At 40.8% G+C, this 16,332-nt stretch overlaps 3 protein-coding genes across 6 annotated transcripts in view; 1 reads left to right on the top strand and 2 right to left on the bottom strand.

Moving 5' to 3' along the window:
- Nucleotides 1–2,502, bottom strand: part of gabrb2b (gamma-aminobutyric acid type A receptor subunit beta2b) — a 340,043-nt gene extending 337,541 nt beyond the window's left edge. The window contains exon 1 of the mRNA XM_086057386.1: nucleotides 2,147–2,502. The gene's annotated coding sequence lies outside the window, so the exon portion shown is untranslated. The remainder of the gene's footprint in view (nucleotides 1–2,146) is intronic.
- Nucleotides 2,503–12,709: 10,207 nt separating this feature from the next.
- Nucleotides 12,710–15,266, top strand: ccni2 (cyclin I family, member 2). 2 transcript variants are annotated; one of them, XM_086013452.1, is made up of 6 exons: nucleotides 12,710–13,011; nucleotides 13,946–14,102; nucleotides 14,202–14,336; nucleotides 14,423–14,497; nucleotides 14,593–14,733; nucleotides 14,802–15,266. In XM_086013452.1, the coding sequence occupies exons 2-6, from the start codon at nucleotides 13,989–13,991 to the stop codon at nucleotides 14,826–14,828; spliced, it is 492 nt and encodes a 163-aa protein (XP_085869578.1). In that variant the 5' UTR covers nucleotides 12,710–13,011; nucleotides 13,946–13,988; the 3' UTR covers nucleotides 14,829–15,266. The 2 variants fall into 2 exon arrangements, with proteins under 2 accessions (XP_085869578.1, XP_085869577.1); XM_086013451.1 differs by having other exon boundaries at nucleotides 14,593–15,266.
- The window catches only part of septin8a (septin 8a), a 27,826-nt gene continuing 26,032 nt past the window's right edge, over nucleotides 14,539–16,332 (bottom strand). For 2 of the 3 annotated variants that reach the window (XM_086013446.1, XM_086013450.1), the window contains one exon: nucleotides 14,539–16,262. In XM_086013446.1, coding sequence (XP_085869572.1) covers nucleotides 16,094–16,262 — 169 coding nt within the window. In that variant the 3' untranslated portion in view covers nucleotides 14,539–16,093. The remainder of the gene's footprint in view (nucleotides 16,263–16,332) is intronic. The other variant, XM_086013448.1, reaches the window with a different exon arrangement.

The following is a 16,332-nucleotide window of genomic DNA, read 5'->3' as shown; positions in this document are numbered from 1 at the left end:
GCAGGTTTAAGGTTGCATGGCCCATACAGTCAAAATAAAAGGTTTATTTTGCAACTGAGATGAAATGAAAACCACAAAATGTTCCGTGATTGGCATTATACGAGACAGGAAGTAAACATGGACAGAAAATTATGTTGAATTTTTTTTCCTTCACAGGTTTCACATTGAGGCACAGCTTGCCGCCCAAACTGAAAGTGATGCCGCCTTGCTTGAAAACCAGCAGCCTTTTAAATTCAGCTTTCAACGCGACCTTGCAGGCGGGATGGAGGCCACGATGTGCTCGGGACCACCAATGAGCGGCGGCGTACCCTCTGCGGCTCCATGACGAATTCACCGCGCCTTTCCTCTCTGCACTATTTCAACTTGGCGCGATAAACACGTCAGCTGCGCTGTAAACGCACGGATAACGTCGTAGCTCTCGCCCCGAGTGTTAGTCAGCCGACCATCGCGCACTCACACGCAATAAACGCCACTATACATCTCAATGACTCCACGCTTTATGGGCGTTGCACTGCTTGTATTTTCATTGTCAAGGACTCACTTAAAGTCAGCACAGGGAAATTGTGTATAATGCCTCTCTTTTGTATCACCGCGTTACCTCCGAGTGGTCGGGTCATGTGTATGGAGAAAGTGTCCAACATTGTGACCTGCTACAATGTTTCCCAACCTCTAATGAACCAAGGCACATTGCGCTGGCATTGGACCGGATCATCATAATATCTCCAAAATCATCACTTTTCAGGAGACCCCATTGCATCATTACCAAAACACTATTTTTCCTCTGTAGAAACATTAGTAAGTGAGAATTTAGACAAATCTCTCCTCATGGATTTTGAACTTTGCAACAGAGTGACGTCAGAACTTCTAGCAATTTTGCCGGCTTAAACAACACAATTTAGTAAGCCTGGTATTAAAAAGTGATCAGTAGGAACAGCAACTGTGTGAGGCTGGCAGCATCAAAATTTGCAGAGTCATTTTTGTCTATTAAACTGCCTGTGAAAAGTAATCCAACAGCTCTTGGCAGCCTATATGGGGCACTTGCTTAGCGGCTAGTTGCTAGCCTCTAACGCTGCAACCGCTGCTAAACGTCGGCACCAGGCGCCGTGTAATACATTGTCAGCGCAATTGAGTACTTTTTTTAGCGTTCTTAATTAGCTATTGAATTTGATTTCAGGGAGATGTTGTGTTGTTAACGTTGCTAGCAATAGTTTGGGACGGCAATATAAAGTCCTCAAATACACTCGGGTAGATTTATTCACTGAACCATTGTCTGGTACTTTTGTTCTAATCTGACCATTTTGTGATCAGCTCAAAGCCTGGGCTCTCGACTTGTTTAAGACGTTAAATATAGATAGAGAGGTTTATTTGAAAGGGGATTTCACATAGCACATGAAAAAACATGGTTAAAAAAAGCCAGAATTAGCCAAAAGGCTATTTTTCATCTGTAGTCCCCTAGCTGGCCATGATGTAAAAAAAAAATACATCAAAAGACAATTACAAAATATAAATACCAAGCCACTAATTCCTTCAAGCATTTCACAATATACATTATAACAAATAATTAACGGTAGGCACAATAAAAATCACAAAAGCTATGAACACATGAAGACAATGATAGCACAGAAGGTATATGGTATGTCTATTTTGTGATTTTCATTTTTGGTGGGGCGGGGGTCATTCTGGAAAGTAACCCCCACAAAGTAGGGGGAATTATTGTGATTTATTTGTGGAAAATAACCCTAGTCAGCAATGTTTTATTTTTATTTTTTTTAAATCAGATTCAAGTACAGTTTTCTATAGGATTTAAATCAGATTCAAGTACAGTTTTCTATAGGATTTTTTTTGCACCGATTCTGAATCTGACCATGTTGTTTTCTCTACCACATCAGTAATATTTATGAATTAAGGGTTGGGTTCCGCTACAGGCGGAATTTGTTTCTGGAACCTTATATCTATGAATTACAATGCATGCTAAAAATGTATAAAACAGACTTTAAACTATCTCTAAAACTTGATGTGCTAGGTAAAATGTTCAGTCAGCATAAAAAATACATTTAGGGATACAGAAAGCCATCTCTGATTAAAATTTGCTGTTGACCAGTGTAACTTTTGGCCTAATTAAATCAGAAAATTATCTCAAGCGTACCTGGCTGACGATCTCATACGACACAGTGGTGAGCCATCCGAGTGGTTTGCAGATCTGACTAACAGAAGAGAGGTTGTGGGTTGGAATCTGGGTTTTCTCCTCATAGTCCGGCTTCCTTCCCACTTTCCAAAAACATGATTTTAAGGGCTGGAGCGCTGCTGGTATCCCCCGGTGCTCTGGTAAGAGTCAAATGTTCATCAAAAAGCAGTTTGAAAGGTTGAGGCACTCAGCTGGATACTCTATGTGTAGAGAGCCTTTATTTACAGGAACATTCCATTAGAAAACAAAAGAAAACACCAACATATAACAGCCCACTGGCCTTCATCACGGTGTTCGTGACACACTGCTGTGAAGGCATCATTATAGTGCCATTGACATCAGCTGTGTCACTTCTGACACTTGCAATATTTCTGTATGCCACTGGGGGCAGTATCTCGCTAATGTAGTCACTGTCAGCAGCTGTCAAGACAGATTTTTAACAAGACAAAAGAGAGATAATCATAAACATTGAATAAATATTATTGCCAATACCAAGAATCATTTTTACTCTGTGAATAGGTGTGCACAATAATGACCAAACATAAATTGGGAATAAATTAGTGGCACATATAATTCCTGGCATGGAGAATTCAGATAATGTTTGGTTCAAAACTCAATGGATTAGGACATGGTAACATATTTATTTTGACCGAGAAATTATTGGAATTTCTTAAAAAAAAAAAAAAAATGATGACAAATATGTATGTCAGTGACAGTATGCCAAACCAACATGACTGAGCAAAAGGGAATAATCCTGACGGTGCCCTATTTATTTCCAATGGGGATTCATTCATTTGTTTGGGGGAAATTTCTATACTGTTAGTTGTATTCCACTAGCAGGCTACAGATGCCTACTATCATTATTATTATGATTGGTGTCTATTCAGTTTCAAATATTGGACAGTAAAGAGCCCTTTTACTCATCGTTAGGCTTCGGTGTCTCAGTGCCCTTGAACACATCTGTAAACCTGTAATTGCCTCAATAAATGAGCCTTGCATGGACCAGAATAAATAACACACACACTATTAGCATATAAAGTGACTGCAGGAGTTTGTTAGTTGTTTTTTTTTTTTTTCCTACTTTGTGCGACGCGTGAGAAAATTGCAAAGGGAACTTTGCACGTTGCAGCAGTTTTATCTTGGAGCACATTGTCTATTCAAATATACTTAGCTGTCATTCTGTGGCTCTTTCATTTGCTTCTCACATTATTTTCAGGAACCAAAGTGTTTTCGGCAAACAGTATGATCTTTGTATTCACTCCATGTGAGTTACTGTGCTATTCCATCAGGTAATTGGAAATATCGCAGTGACGGCAAACACTCATAAATACAAAGGAAGCAAACAGTGAAAGCCAACACCCAGCAGGCAAGTACTTGATTCAAACGGCGTAAATGGAATTAAAGTAGGCATTAGGACTGAGCAAGTATAATTTAAAACAACAGCAGAGAAGAAACAATAAAACAAAAACAACAGTGACCTGTGAGGAAGATGGATGGACAGAAAAAACTAACACTGCAAGACCGCAATTAGCAAATAATAGCATAATGACCCGAAAGAATAGCAGCGGAAATAATATCAAGTTAATTCACTTGTTCCAAACTGTCACCATCATAAAAATGTTATGAGCTAAACAGACAAATTTTAATGACATTTTTGAAATTCTTAAACGTGACACCAGTGTAAAGAGAAGTCAATCATTGTATAGCACATCAAAGTAAAATTAAAATAAAATAAAATTACTCACCGTTTGAACAGCTTGATGACAGCTACATGTAATGTACTACAATAAGTATGCAGTATAGAATTTACTTGCCGCTTGCTAACTGATATGTATGTACTTCAATTGTATTGTGCCATATTGTAGAACCAGACAGTATGTGGCATTAAATTCCATTTATGTTTCTTGTTTTCTCTTTCTGTGCCGCCGCACATATTGCGCATGCCGAAACCTGCCACTGTATGGAGCTGATCCTCACGGAGCGAAAGTCTAGCGACAGAAACCCAAGTGTTTCACCCTGCAAATATAATCGTATAGTTTTAAAAACATTGCAACAATCCACAGTGGTTCATGAATCATGACAACCGTTCATCAAACATTCATATCGCCCTACTGAACTGGCTTTTTAACCTGAGCGATGTGAGCCATTTAGTTGGCGAGGAAAAGCAAGGGTGAGGCGCATACGTTTGCTCCAAATGTACACATTGCAGACGTGTCAAGTCAATAAATCATCATACTAGTGGATGGAGGAGCCTGCGCTATGAATTATGCATTCCCAAAGTTGTTTTTCGTATTTTTTACATGACTATTGAGGCTCTTGTAAACACACGTAATGTTTTATAGCCCTGCCGAGGTCACATGACCGATTTAATCAGCCAGCCGATTGAAAGGGCAGATATTTTGCAGTTTTTTTTAACACATTACAACATAAGACAGACAATGTCATTAACCACCGCCCTAAATTACAACATAAGACAAAGATAAAGACATTAAAAAAAAATCATTTTTTGATGATTTTCTCTCTGTTGTAAAGTTAAATAAGTACCAAACAACAAAGTATTATAAAATGGTTTGCCTGTTATTCATATCTTTATTGTTGTACGATACCAAAAAAGAAATTATTTTATTCATAATGTTGCTTTTTTTTAAATTAACTGGCCAATTAATCGGTTATCAGAATTTCATTCGACCTACTAACGGAATCGGCATCGGCCTCAAAAAATATATATCGGTCGGGCCTTAATACAAATCAAAACAGCACTACAGTAAGGCAATTGTTCGACATCCTGTATTAACGATAATGCATTCAAATTCTGAATCACTGCTCTGTATTAATTCTATATTTATAACAGCACTATGTGTATTGCAAAAAGTGAAAACGCATACATTCCGTTATCCCGGGGAAGCCAAACGCTGAATCTGAGCCGCTGCGCATTGCGTACCCTTCACTCCGATGTTAATTTCCCACACTTCCAAATCTTGGTTCAAAGGGTTCCGTGGCTTTGATGGCGGAGCCTCTTAAATGATTCATTTGGTTCAGAGCCATTAAACAGTAATGCAGCAGTCATTTAATATCCACGTCATGGAAGATGCACTCGATTGGCGAATACGCAAAAAGCTACGTTCGTGTAACCAAGGAAGTGTAAAGATTGGCAGGTGTTGGCGCTTTTTAAGACATAGACCACCTAAGCTCCTCAAAGACACCAACTAATCCATCAAATATTTTCTGTGTTTTTACTATGACTGGCTCAAACTGCTTGCGTGAATGCATCAAAACACACAACTTGTGAGACGTTTCTATCTTGTATGTGTCACGTGTATGGTGTGCACGTTGCGCAAAACAATACGAAAGGCAGAGGCAAAGGATGAGGAAATAGAGGGAATTGGTGTAGCACGATAGCGTCCTGTAAACTCACTTCAAAACATTAATTAGCTTTTTGTCTCCCTGTGTGTGTGCGTGCGTGTGCATGTGTGTTGTCATGCTCTGTGTGCCGGGGGCAGGAGTTATCTCACAGCTGTTAAAAATCTGTCCTGATTTCGCAACGGGCGGAAGAAAAAAAAAATACTATCCGAGTAAATAAAGTAGAAACGGTGAGTGTGTGCGTGTGTGTGCATGCATGCTCATTAGGAAGAAAAAGCTCGCAGGCAGGAGGACAGGTGTTGTTGGGCTTGCTGTTGAGATGAGGAGCAATGGTGGCAGCGCAAAGTCTAATTAGAAAGTGGTCTGAACAAACCAGCCGCTCATATCTCTGACACAGCTTCGTACCTTCAAGACACGCGAGGCTTCCCTTTTATTTTAATGCACGTGTGAATTTCTGTATTTCTCAAGTGCGTGGACTTCCTGTGAAGGGTGATGCTTGATTAGCATTCCTCTGGCAACATGACAGCACACTTTTTTTGGCATGCAAGTGAACTTCAACGAGTAGGTGGTCATTAAAAAAGAACAAAAAAAACAGCGACAATATAGATACATGTACAATGGAGGGTAAATTATTGTATGATCCCATGCTGATTTGGTGAGTTTGCTGACTTAGAAAGAAATACAAATTTGGTGAGTTTGCTGACTTAGAAATACAATTGTCCATCTCAGGGGGCGGCCATTTTGCCACTGGCTGTCAGCTGAAAATGACATCACAGTTGCTCAGGGCTCAGATAACGACCAATCATGACTCAGCTTCAGAAAACTGGTGCTGAGCCGTGATTGGTCGTTATCTGAGCCCTGAGCAACTGGGATGTCATTTTCAGTTGACAGAAGTGACAAAATGGCCGCCCCCTGAGATGGCTAAAAACAGGTGAATTCTGCTTCTAAACTCATATTCCAGGTAATAATAATCAGAGCATTATGTTTAGACGAGTGAAGGCGGATAGAAAATATTATTGCAAATCATTTTTGGGGGGGGGTGGCTTCCTCTTTAATCAGAGCTGGCTTTGACGCTGATTTAAAAAATCAACCTAACTCTTAATTCATAAATAATACTAAATATACTACTCTATTACATATGATAATGATGCTGATGATGATGATGATGGGGTTTCATCCCTGTGTGCTAGAGTAAAAAATTAGGGCAGATTCAGAATCAGCGCAAAAAAAAATCATCAGGGGAAAAATAAGAAATCTGTTTCTCATTTTGACAAGAAACGTTCTCAACCTAACAAGAAAGTTTTTTGTTCGGGTGAGAAAGTTTTCTTGTTATGACAAGAGACTTTCATTGGAATGAGAAAGTAGCCCATTGCATGTGTGCATGGGAGACGTTTCAGTTTGCATTTCTAGTTTGGTTACATTTTCACGATGGGACTTCATTATAAGGACATTGCAGCTTTACTTGTAAGTCGCCACCATTCTGTTGTCTGTGACACATTTAAAACGTCTGAAGTCTGGTACTATGCTCAATAAGCTAACACTCGCAGGTAAGGACATTTCTCATCCTAACGAGAACGTTTCTGGAAAAACTTTATGCATTCTAACAAGACTTCTTGTTAGGCTGAGAAAGTTTCTCGTCCAAATGAGAAACATATTTCGCGTTAGGGGCTTCGTATAGTAGAATGAATATCAGTTAAAAATGCATTTTCAAAAAATACAATAGAATTTCATATACACACTGGCTTGTGCATATATAGCACACAGCTGTGCAAAATCAACCATTTAAAAATACGCCTGATCCCATGACATTAGTGCATAGCACAAGACTAAACTGAAAAAATACAAAAATACATCAGGGACACAACCTGTAATTGGTAACAAAACTATTCGCAAAAGGCTTGGTGAGAAGGTGACAAACTATTGGCGCCATTTTTCCAAAGTGGAGAAGGCACAAAATGAGAGTGCAAGATTGTGCCTCGTGGCGTGAGGATGATCACGGACAAGGTTAGGGAGAAGCCTCCAAGTACACGAAACTACTTCATGATCTGAAGGCAATTTAGAAAAAAAAAAAAACATTTGGTCATAATGGACTTAAATCTTGCAGTGCCCACAAGGTCGCGGCACATGTACAGGCCTGCCTTAAGTTTGCCAATGCACATCGACAGTATAAGTGGAGGCATTTGAGAACGTGCTGTGGTCAGAGGAAGCCAAAGTTGAACTATTTTCGACTCGACTGCAGCCAAGTCAGTCTCCAGACCTCAACCCTATAGAAACATGGAGTAAATTAAAATCTTTGAATCTCCAAGAGGCAGGCAGGAAACTTGAAGGATTTAGAGAGCTTCTTTATCGAGGAGCAGGCCAAAATCCCTCCTGAGCTGTGTCCGAACCAGGTGACCGTGGTTGGTTCTTTGTTTTTTGTGCAAATGCAACCAAGTAATAAGACCATTGTGATTTAGACCACATGCTTGCGATGAAAACTAATTCCCAGCAGGGGCTTTGAAAGAACTCCCTTATCTTAATTGACCAGTGTTTGAATACGAGATGTACAATGTGAACAGTAAGCCCGGTGCTAATGATGATGACGCAGCGGTAGCTTTCATTTTCATTCGTTTCACGCCCGAAACCAATGCTGATCACTTTGAATTGTTCGCCTGAGGAGACTTTTGAGGGGAAATGTGCTTATGTGCTTTCTAAGTAGCAACTCCACACTCATGCTGATGATGAAAATTGCACTGCAATGTGTTGTACAGCAAATATTACACCTACATTATTGCAACGGGATTCATTCAAATAAAGATGTACCGATGGTGAAAATCCACATCAGAGCGCAAATGATTGTTTTCTTCCCTTAAGTGTGAATGTAGTTTTGAATAATAAAACGCTTGAACTGCAGAGGTAAGTGAGACAGTGGGAGAGATTGAGCCTCCACAAATTCCTTGGTGACTTTTTGCTCGGCTCCAAAGATAATTTAATTATTATATAATAGTTTCCTCTCTTGATAAATTGTGACAGAGCCTTTTGTGTGGCCATACTGCCCCCTATTGATTGAGGAGGGGAACCCCTGTGCACTATTGCTGCGCAGGGAAAATCTTCCTCAGCCATCCATTTTTTATAGCCTATGGTGAATTGAATGTAGGCTTCAATAAACCCAACATGCATGGTTTTGGAATGTGGAAGAAAACTCACTTAAGAACATGAAAACCCCACACATGAAGGCCCAGTTGAGATTCGAATCATAACCCTCAGAACTGTGAAGCTGGCGTGCTAAACACTAGCACACCGTTTTGCGTATCTGGGGTAACTTTTACTTCTTCCTCTGGAGGTGAGTTTATAAGCATTTTGGGGTTGAATATTTTTAAGGCAGCAAGGTCGAGTGGTGTTGGAACAGGTCCGGCGTTTTAATTTTATGAGGCTTCCTCCAGAATCCCCCCCAAAATGCATACGAGTTTGATAGTTGATTTTTATTTCTTTCTTTTATCTCTCTTTTTTTATTTATTTATTTTTTAAACATAAAAGTTGCTGTGAGGATTTATTCATACTGAGAATTAACCTCTGTGTGACGTGTACAAATGTATAAACTGGCCTATGGCTCTCTCTGGTGGTGGGTAGACTGTTTTCAGGCTTTTCTATTTGATTCAACTATAATCCTTGCTAGCCATCTATTTGTATTTCTTTATAAGTACGCAGCATATGTATAAAACAAACAGGCAGACCAGGTCCATTAAAACAGGACGCACATGGCGATGTGCTTATACGAGCTTTACTGCATTTGCACAGCAGACGCCTGCAGACCGGGAATGCTAAACATTTAAATTGCCATGATGTCATCGCAGCAGTAAAAATAAATAAATAAATAAAATAATTAAAGAAAAAAATCAAGACAAAGAGTAAATGTGAATCTTTAATTAACACATCCTGAATCCTAATAAAAAAACGTAATAATAATAATAATAATAATAATGATAATAATAGGACAAAGAGTGAGGGTGAATCTTTAACTAACATATCTGACATATTAAAATCAAATATTGTCATTACATTGTAAGATGTAATGGCATTAGCAACTATCAGTACTCAAGTATACAAATGCAAGTACTTGTACTCGTACTTGGTCTGAAAATCCATCCATCCATCCATCCATTATCTGTACCGCTTCTCCTCACAAGGGTCGCGGGGCATGCTGGAGCCTATCCCAGCTGTCTTTGGGCAGTAGGCGGGGGACACCCTGAACTGGTTGCCAGCCAATCGCAGGGCACACAGAGACAAACAACCGCACTCACAATCACACCTAGGGGCAATTTAGAGTATCCAATCAACTTACCGTGCATGTTTTTGGAATGTGGGAGGAAACCGGAGTGCCCGGAGAAAACCCACGCAGGCACGGGGAGAACATGCAAACTCCACACAGGGAGGCCGGAGCCGGGATCGAACCCACGACCTCTGAACTGTGAGGCGGACGTGCTAACCAGTCGACCACCGTGCCGCCCTGGTCTGAAAATATTTTATTTAATTTTACTTGTATTTTGTTCTATTAAACAGTGGTTAGCTTGTCTTTCCACTTGTATGATGAGTTAAGAATGTTAAAATGTTACTTAGGAGCTGGAACAAATTAATTAACTTTGCATTATTCCACACGGGGAAACTTCTTTGAAATTAGAACAATATAGAAGTCATCCAGCAAATGCCAATTATGATCATCAGATTAAGATCATCTTGTGGTGGCATCCACCATGTTGACAGCCACAGTGAGAATATGATTGACTTTGAACACGCATGTTAACATGTACTGTACATGTTTAGGCAAGAATGCCTAAAGAGAGAGGGCAAGAAAACATACGCAACATCTCCGACCAGGATCAAAAGCGGGCAGCTCACATGCGACTTTGGAGCCCCAATGTGCTCAGCCGAGTGCACCGAGTGCTCCTGACAGCACAGCGTTGCTTGACATTGATTGGTGCTGGAGCATTCTTTGGCTACCACGGTGCACAGTGGACGCAGATGGAGATCCACCGACACTTTGCAAAGTCTTGTGAACCAGATCACAGCAAAGCATCAAGATACTTGTATAGTATTGTTTTAGTTTATGTTCAAACTGCAAGCCTGAAGCCAGGGGACCCTTGAGACTCTCCATATGTAAGTGTTTGCAACCCAGACAAGTTGTCACACTACTGTATGTCTACATTTTCTGAGACCAGAGGTGGAGAAGGTTGTTAAAACTAATCCAATCTACATGAACATACGGGAAGAAATCATTTTATATTGTGGCCATTTCTCATTAGCGTTCGTTTCTTTCCCATTATAATTGTAATCCTCCTTCATTTTCTTAGTGCAAGCTATGTTCAGCATAAGCCATAGCAAAGGCTGCACTTTTGAACTTTTGGGACATTTGTAATTCTTCACACCTCTGACACTTTCAATCAAACTGTGTTACAATATTATTGATTGTAAATGGGATGCCAAGCCAAACTTTTTTTTTTTTTTTTCAAGAATATGATCTATGCAGGCCAACCACGGCATTCTGATTAATATTGTGTTTGTGGAATATAAGTAAACCCACCCGTTTGTAGCTAGCTCGGGGGCGGCCATTTTGTCACTTCTGTCATGGCTCAGCTTCAGAAAACAGGTGAGCCGTGATTGAAAATGGCCGCCTCCTGAGATGGCTAAAAGTGGGTGCATTTTTCTGCTCAACTTATATTCCACAAACATAATATTAATCGCAATGCCGTATTTCAACTAGTGGGCCTACATCAAACATATTCTGGAAAAAAAAAATGTTTGGGTAGACTTCCACTTTAATGGTGTTATCATTGTTCCGAAAGGCTTGATTTGTATACGACCTGTCTCTTTTGTTTTCAAATGAGAGTCATGCTGTTTGGCAGCCAGGCAGGACCAAGGCCTGCTAATAGCGTTAAGTTCTGCTAAGTGGCACATACATTGATCGGTGAAGTTGTCAACATGGTGGTGTGGAGGGAGGGGGGGATATTTGTGTTTGGCGATGTGCCCGCCACACGCTCCACATGCACTCGTCGACACTTAATCAACAAGTTTAACTTGACATCTTAGTGATGACGTGCTACCTCTCTGAGTGAAAATACAATTCATGATTCGTATTCGAGCTTGTGAGCACTTTGCAGCTTTGACTAGCTTTTTGTTACTCTAGACCTAACACATAGCTCCACCTCTAGTCGCATGGTAACCTTCCCACATTGACATTGACCCCACAGTGGGCAGGGGCAATTTATGCAGCTAGTGGATAGCTCTGACCAATCAGAGGATGGAAAAATGCTGACGTTATTCTGGGCCAGCAAACTGGCCCTCTGAAATTGGTTAAACAATCCTTTTGCTTATAGTTTAAATTACATCAGCCAGCACTACTAATCTAAAGGCTCTGTGCAGTTTAGATTGACACAACTCATAGAGGCTGGAAATGAGTGGATGAAATATCTAACATACAGGTCCTGGAAACAGTGCAGCTAAGGGAGAACACTACCAAATGAAAGGAATAAACTATTGGAATCAAATGAAGTTAAATTTCATGGAGCAAATTAAATGCAGGTTACACATGTAGGTCACTGATAGGCCAGCAGACAAAACTGACTAATTTCAGAGAGAAAAAGTAAGAAGTGTACTATTATTCTTGCAGTATTTTTATTAAAGCCTGTTACAGACATGTGATGAGGACACATGGGAATCTGGATCACTAATATTTGCAGGCTTGATGGAATTTACATTAGGTTATGTGCCCGTTGGTTTATTGTTTGTGTTGTCTGTTGCCTTTACTTGTACATAATGTTTTTACCAAGAAATCCAGAAATTGTGCCATTGCAGGACGAGCCTGGACATATCCCATGTTATGTACGTGATTGTTATTGTTCAATAGTTTTACAGAGGGGGAAAACAAATCCCGTATCTGTGCCTTGGCCTAGAAATGATATAACGATCGTCAGGTTTGGTCAGTAAACACGGTACATCAAGATAAGAATAAGATATTATATTAATATTTAACTTTTTGCTTGTGTTCATTGACTAAAACTCATTGTGAGCATTTATATTTCCATTTTCAGTGTGTTTTTGCCAATTTTGTGCTCATGAACCCCGGATGTGTGACCCAGTAACATAGTTCTCTTCGCCATGACGTCATACACGGGGGCGGAGCTCGGCTGTTCAAAACACAGCCTGCTCTCAATCCCTCGGATTTTTTTTTCTGCTTCCTGTCTTGTTTTTGCGCTTGTTTTCTTGTGGCTGCCTCCTTTACGCGTTCTGTTTCTTTCCTACCGAATTGATTATCAAACATAGAATGTGGCTGCTCACCGCGAATTACGCACGAGATTTACTTCCAAGCATCGCCTTTATTTGCAGCGTCCAGCCTCGGTTTGCTTGTTAATTTTTTGACCATGGAATAATTTTAAAAAGACGTATAAATGCCCCTGCCATCGAGGAGATATTGTGCATTTCAACTAAAAGAGGTAAGATTGTTGAAACGTGCAGAACATTCGCAGTATTTATGTAGTGTACGTGCCTGCCTGCAGCAACTGTACAGCAGCTGCAGCTAGTCGTCCCGCCTCGATTCTTTCCCGTCTGTTGCCTTTTCACACTGTACACACGACAATCGACTCATTTTACACGTTGCTTTGCTTCTGTTAAGCCTGCATTGTTTGTTCATCGTCTGCCAGCGACAACTAGAAATATTTTAGGCAGCATTTCCTGCAGCTACACCGTCGTTTACTTCCTTAAATATTTATAAACACACTCACTAACACACTCGAAGTGGGGTTTTTTTCGGGCGTTATACTTGCCTTTTGAACCCTAAATCATTACAATACAAATTAATATTGGTATTTATAGTAGATACTATAGTTCATGTGCATTCCTCGAAGGTTGCTGGGATAAACGCTACGGCATCTAAATGACTTCTATGACCACTAATATTTGTGAAACAACGGCAAATATTTCTGTTGGGATTACTGTTTGGATTGAGAAGAGTACAGTGAACCCCTGCCAATTTGCATCTTTTTCCTGTGGAACCTATCTTTAGTTCACAAAATTCACCTATTTGCACTGTTGGTGCTCTTTCTATAATGTCACAAGATGGCACCAAAGCCCTGGCTAATAGAACAGTAGTATTTTGTGTCAAGGAGGTATTAAGTGATACAGGCCATTGACATAAAACAATCAAATCTATGTAAGTCAAGGACAAGGAGCCCCATGTTCCTTAACTCTGGCTAAAGTGAAGGCTGTAGTATTGACACTGAAGTATCACTGCTTTAAATGGGTCGGGCTTCCTTTACATTATTTGGGAGTGTCACCAAAAAGCCAAAGAAAAAACAAAAAAAAACCCAGGAAGAATTATGCTGAATTGATCCGACCAAGCTTTTTTTTTTGTTTTGTTACCTCCACCAGGTGCGTGGGCCTTCACTGCATTGTGGCCCGGGCGCTGCTGGCCATGAAGGGTCCGGGCGCCACAGAGAACCGCCGCCTGCTCGGCCTGCTGGAGGCGGCGCTGGTGCGGGAGGCGCGTCTCTGGAAGGCTCCCGTCTTCAAGGGCGGCTGCCTTCAGGTGCGTTTGGCATTCAGGGACCTGCTTGGGAAGACGTGGACTATAACACTAAATGTAAAAGAGAACTTAAAACCCTTCCGAACCTTTTTGTCACCTTAGGGTGCTGAAATCTCGTCATCCCAACACCAAGACATGATCATGTGGCTGGGAGGCATGAACAAACGCTTCCACTTCTGTCCAGAGACCTTCGCATTGGGTGTGTGCATCCTCAACAGGATGCTCTTCACCGTCAAGGTACGTGAATGACATTATTCTAAAAAATACATAAAATAGTCGCTCACAGCTTCAAGGTACTAATTCTCGGTCCACGCTGCTTGTAGGCGCAGCCAAAATACTTAAAATGTATCGCTTTTACCTCACTGGTCCTGGCTGCCAAAATCAACGAGGAAGATGAGGTAATGAGGCACTTAAACAGAAACACACGCTTTGGCGCTACTTCCAAGTTCCAAACAACACTTTTATTTGTTATTGGTCTTGCATTGGAAAACAGGTCATAGGTTCGGTCAGCGACTTGGTTGCACAGAGCGGCTGCAGCTTTTCGACTGCGGAGATCATTCGGATGGAGCGCATCATTCTGGACAAGCTGCACTGGGACTTGTACACGTCCACGCCTGTCGACTTCATTCACATAGTAAGATCAACTTTAGCTAAAATGTTTTTTGTTTTTTTTTATTTAGTTCGACTATTTTTTCTTTGCAGCAAAGATTTGTCACAAGCATCCTGTAACATCAGAAGGTGATCGTTAAACGGATTTACCATCAGATTTGTCTAATCTCACCGTCGTGCATCCCCAAGAGATGTTAATCTTGTCAACCTACATTTCCTCCCTAAGAATCAACAGCGTGCAGATGGGAAGTTCTTAAAGCCACAACTTCGCCAAAACATATCACACTTTTCTCATCCTGGATTATAATAATGCCCGTTTTCCACTGCATGGAACCTACTCTGCTCTGCTTTAGTCATTTTTTTTTTCCTCAAGAGCAAAAAGGAACTACCCCTGCTGGTTGGTCAAGTATAATACGACTAGAAGTGACAAAAAAAAAAACACATAAGATAATGTTAGATTACCCTGTTGCTGCTGTATTATACTCCACAGTTTGTCTCTTTGCAAGAAGTAAATGGAAAATTGTTGTTTATTAGTGTGTCTCATCCAGAGTTGTTGAAGTGGAAAAGCAAGCAAAGCAAAACAGCACTGTGCAGTGGAAAAGTGGCATTATGTTGTTGAGGGCATCTCCCAACACTTCTCTTTTGTTATTACAAAGACTTCAATATAAAGAGACACAATACAATTGAAAAAATAATAATAAAAAATAAAGACATTTCTTTTTTTATATACTGTTCAAATAAATATCTCTAAATACTCTCGACTCAGACTGACAATATAATTTCCTAAATTTCTTCCATTGTCAATAAAATGTATGGATAATTCGTCGCAGATGCATCACCATGACAACAGTGCGATGCTGTTAACTCTGGGCCATCTTGAGAAGGCAGAATTCAACAAAAAAAGAATATAAGATATATTAGATTTTCAATCAAAACCTCTTTGAATTGTCTACTAAATTCCACTTGAGAGCACAAAGTGAACATGGCTTATTACAACGCAGCTCCTAAAGGAATGAACACCTTGTACCTTATCCATTCTTGAACCCAGTAAATGTCCAGAATGTGTGAACGTCCGCTCCAGTCAAGGTATTTTCATACCGTTCAGACCCGACTCAGCTAAGGTGTGATGCCTACGGTCAGAGCACAGAAAAGCACTGCACATACGATACAATACAAACGAGTGCGTGAATGAGTGAAGGTGCGATGAGGTGACGATTCATCGTCCGACCTGATAACACTGACGATGTTCGGGAGAGGTCCAGGATGATTACAAAGAGACAACAATGACACCATGCGCTTTAATGTCCGTTTTCCCCTCATCTCTCGTCGCAGTTCCACGCTCTGCTGGTCAACGGCCACCCTCACCTCCTTCCGTCCATGGGCCGTCAGAAGAGGCCTCCGGGCTTCCAGGTGGCGCTGTGGACCAGGCAGGTGCAGCACTGTATGGCCTGCCACCAGCTTTGGCAGTTCAAGGGCTCCACGTTGGCCTTGGCCATCATCACCTTGGAGCTGGAGGCACTCACGCCCGATTGGTTCTCCGTCTTTACAGACCTGCTGAAAAAAGCCCAGGTAAGAAAGTAACCTGCCTGTGAGTCAACCTAAATTGTTTCCACCAAGCAAGACA

This window comes from Filicampus tigris, chromosome 17 (assembly GCF_054856515.1).
Source record: "Filicampus tigris isolate MCC_2025a chromosome 17, RoL_Ftig_1.0, whole genome shotgun sequence".
Classification (NCBI taxonomy): domain Eukaryota; kingdom Metazoa; phylum Chordata; class Actinopteri; order Syngnathiformes; family Syngnathidae; genus Filicampus; species Filicampus tigris.
Note: the sequence above shows the minus strand (reverse complement) of the source record. Positions and strands in the feature narration are given on the sequence as shown.

Coding starts and splice junctions, on each gene's coding strand:
- ccni2 (XM_086013451.1), top strand. CDS start 13,989: ATGAAGGGTCCGGGCGCCACAGAGAACCGCCGCCTGCTCGGCCTGCTG. Junction 14,103..14,201: donor TCAAGGGCGGCTGCCTTCAG/GTGCGTTTGGCA, acceptor TTGTCACCTTAG/GGTGCTGAAATCTCGTCATC. Junction 14,337..14,422: donor GGATGCTCTTCACCGTCAAG/GTACGTGAATGA, acceptor CGCTGCTTGTAG/GCGCAGCCAAAATACTTAAA.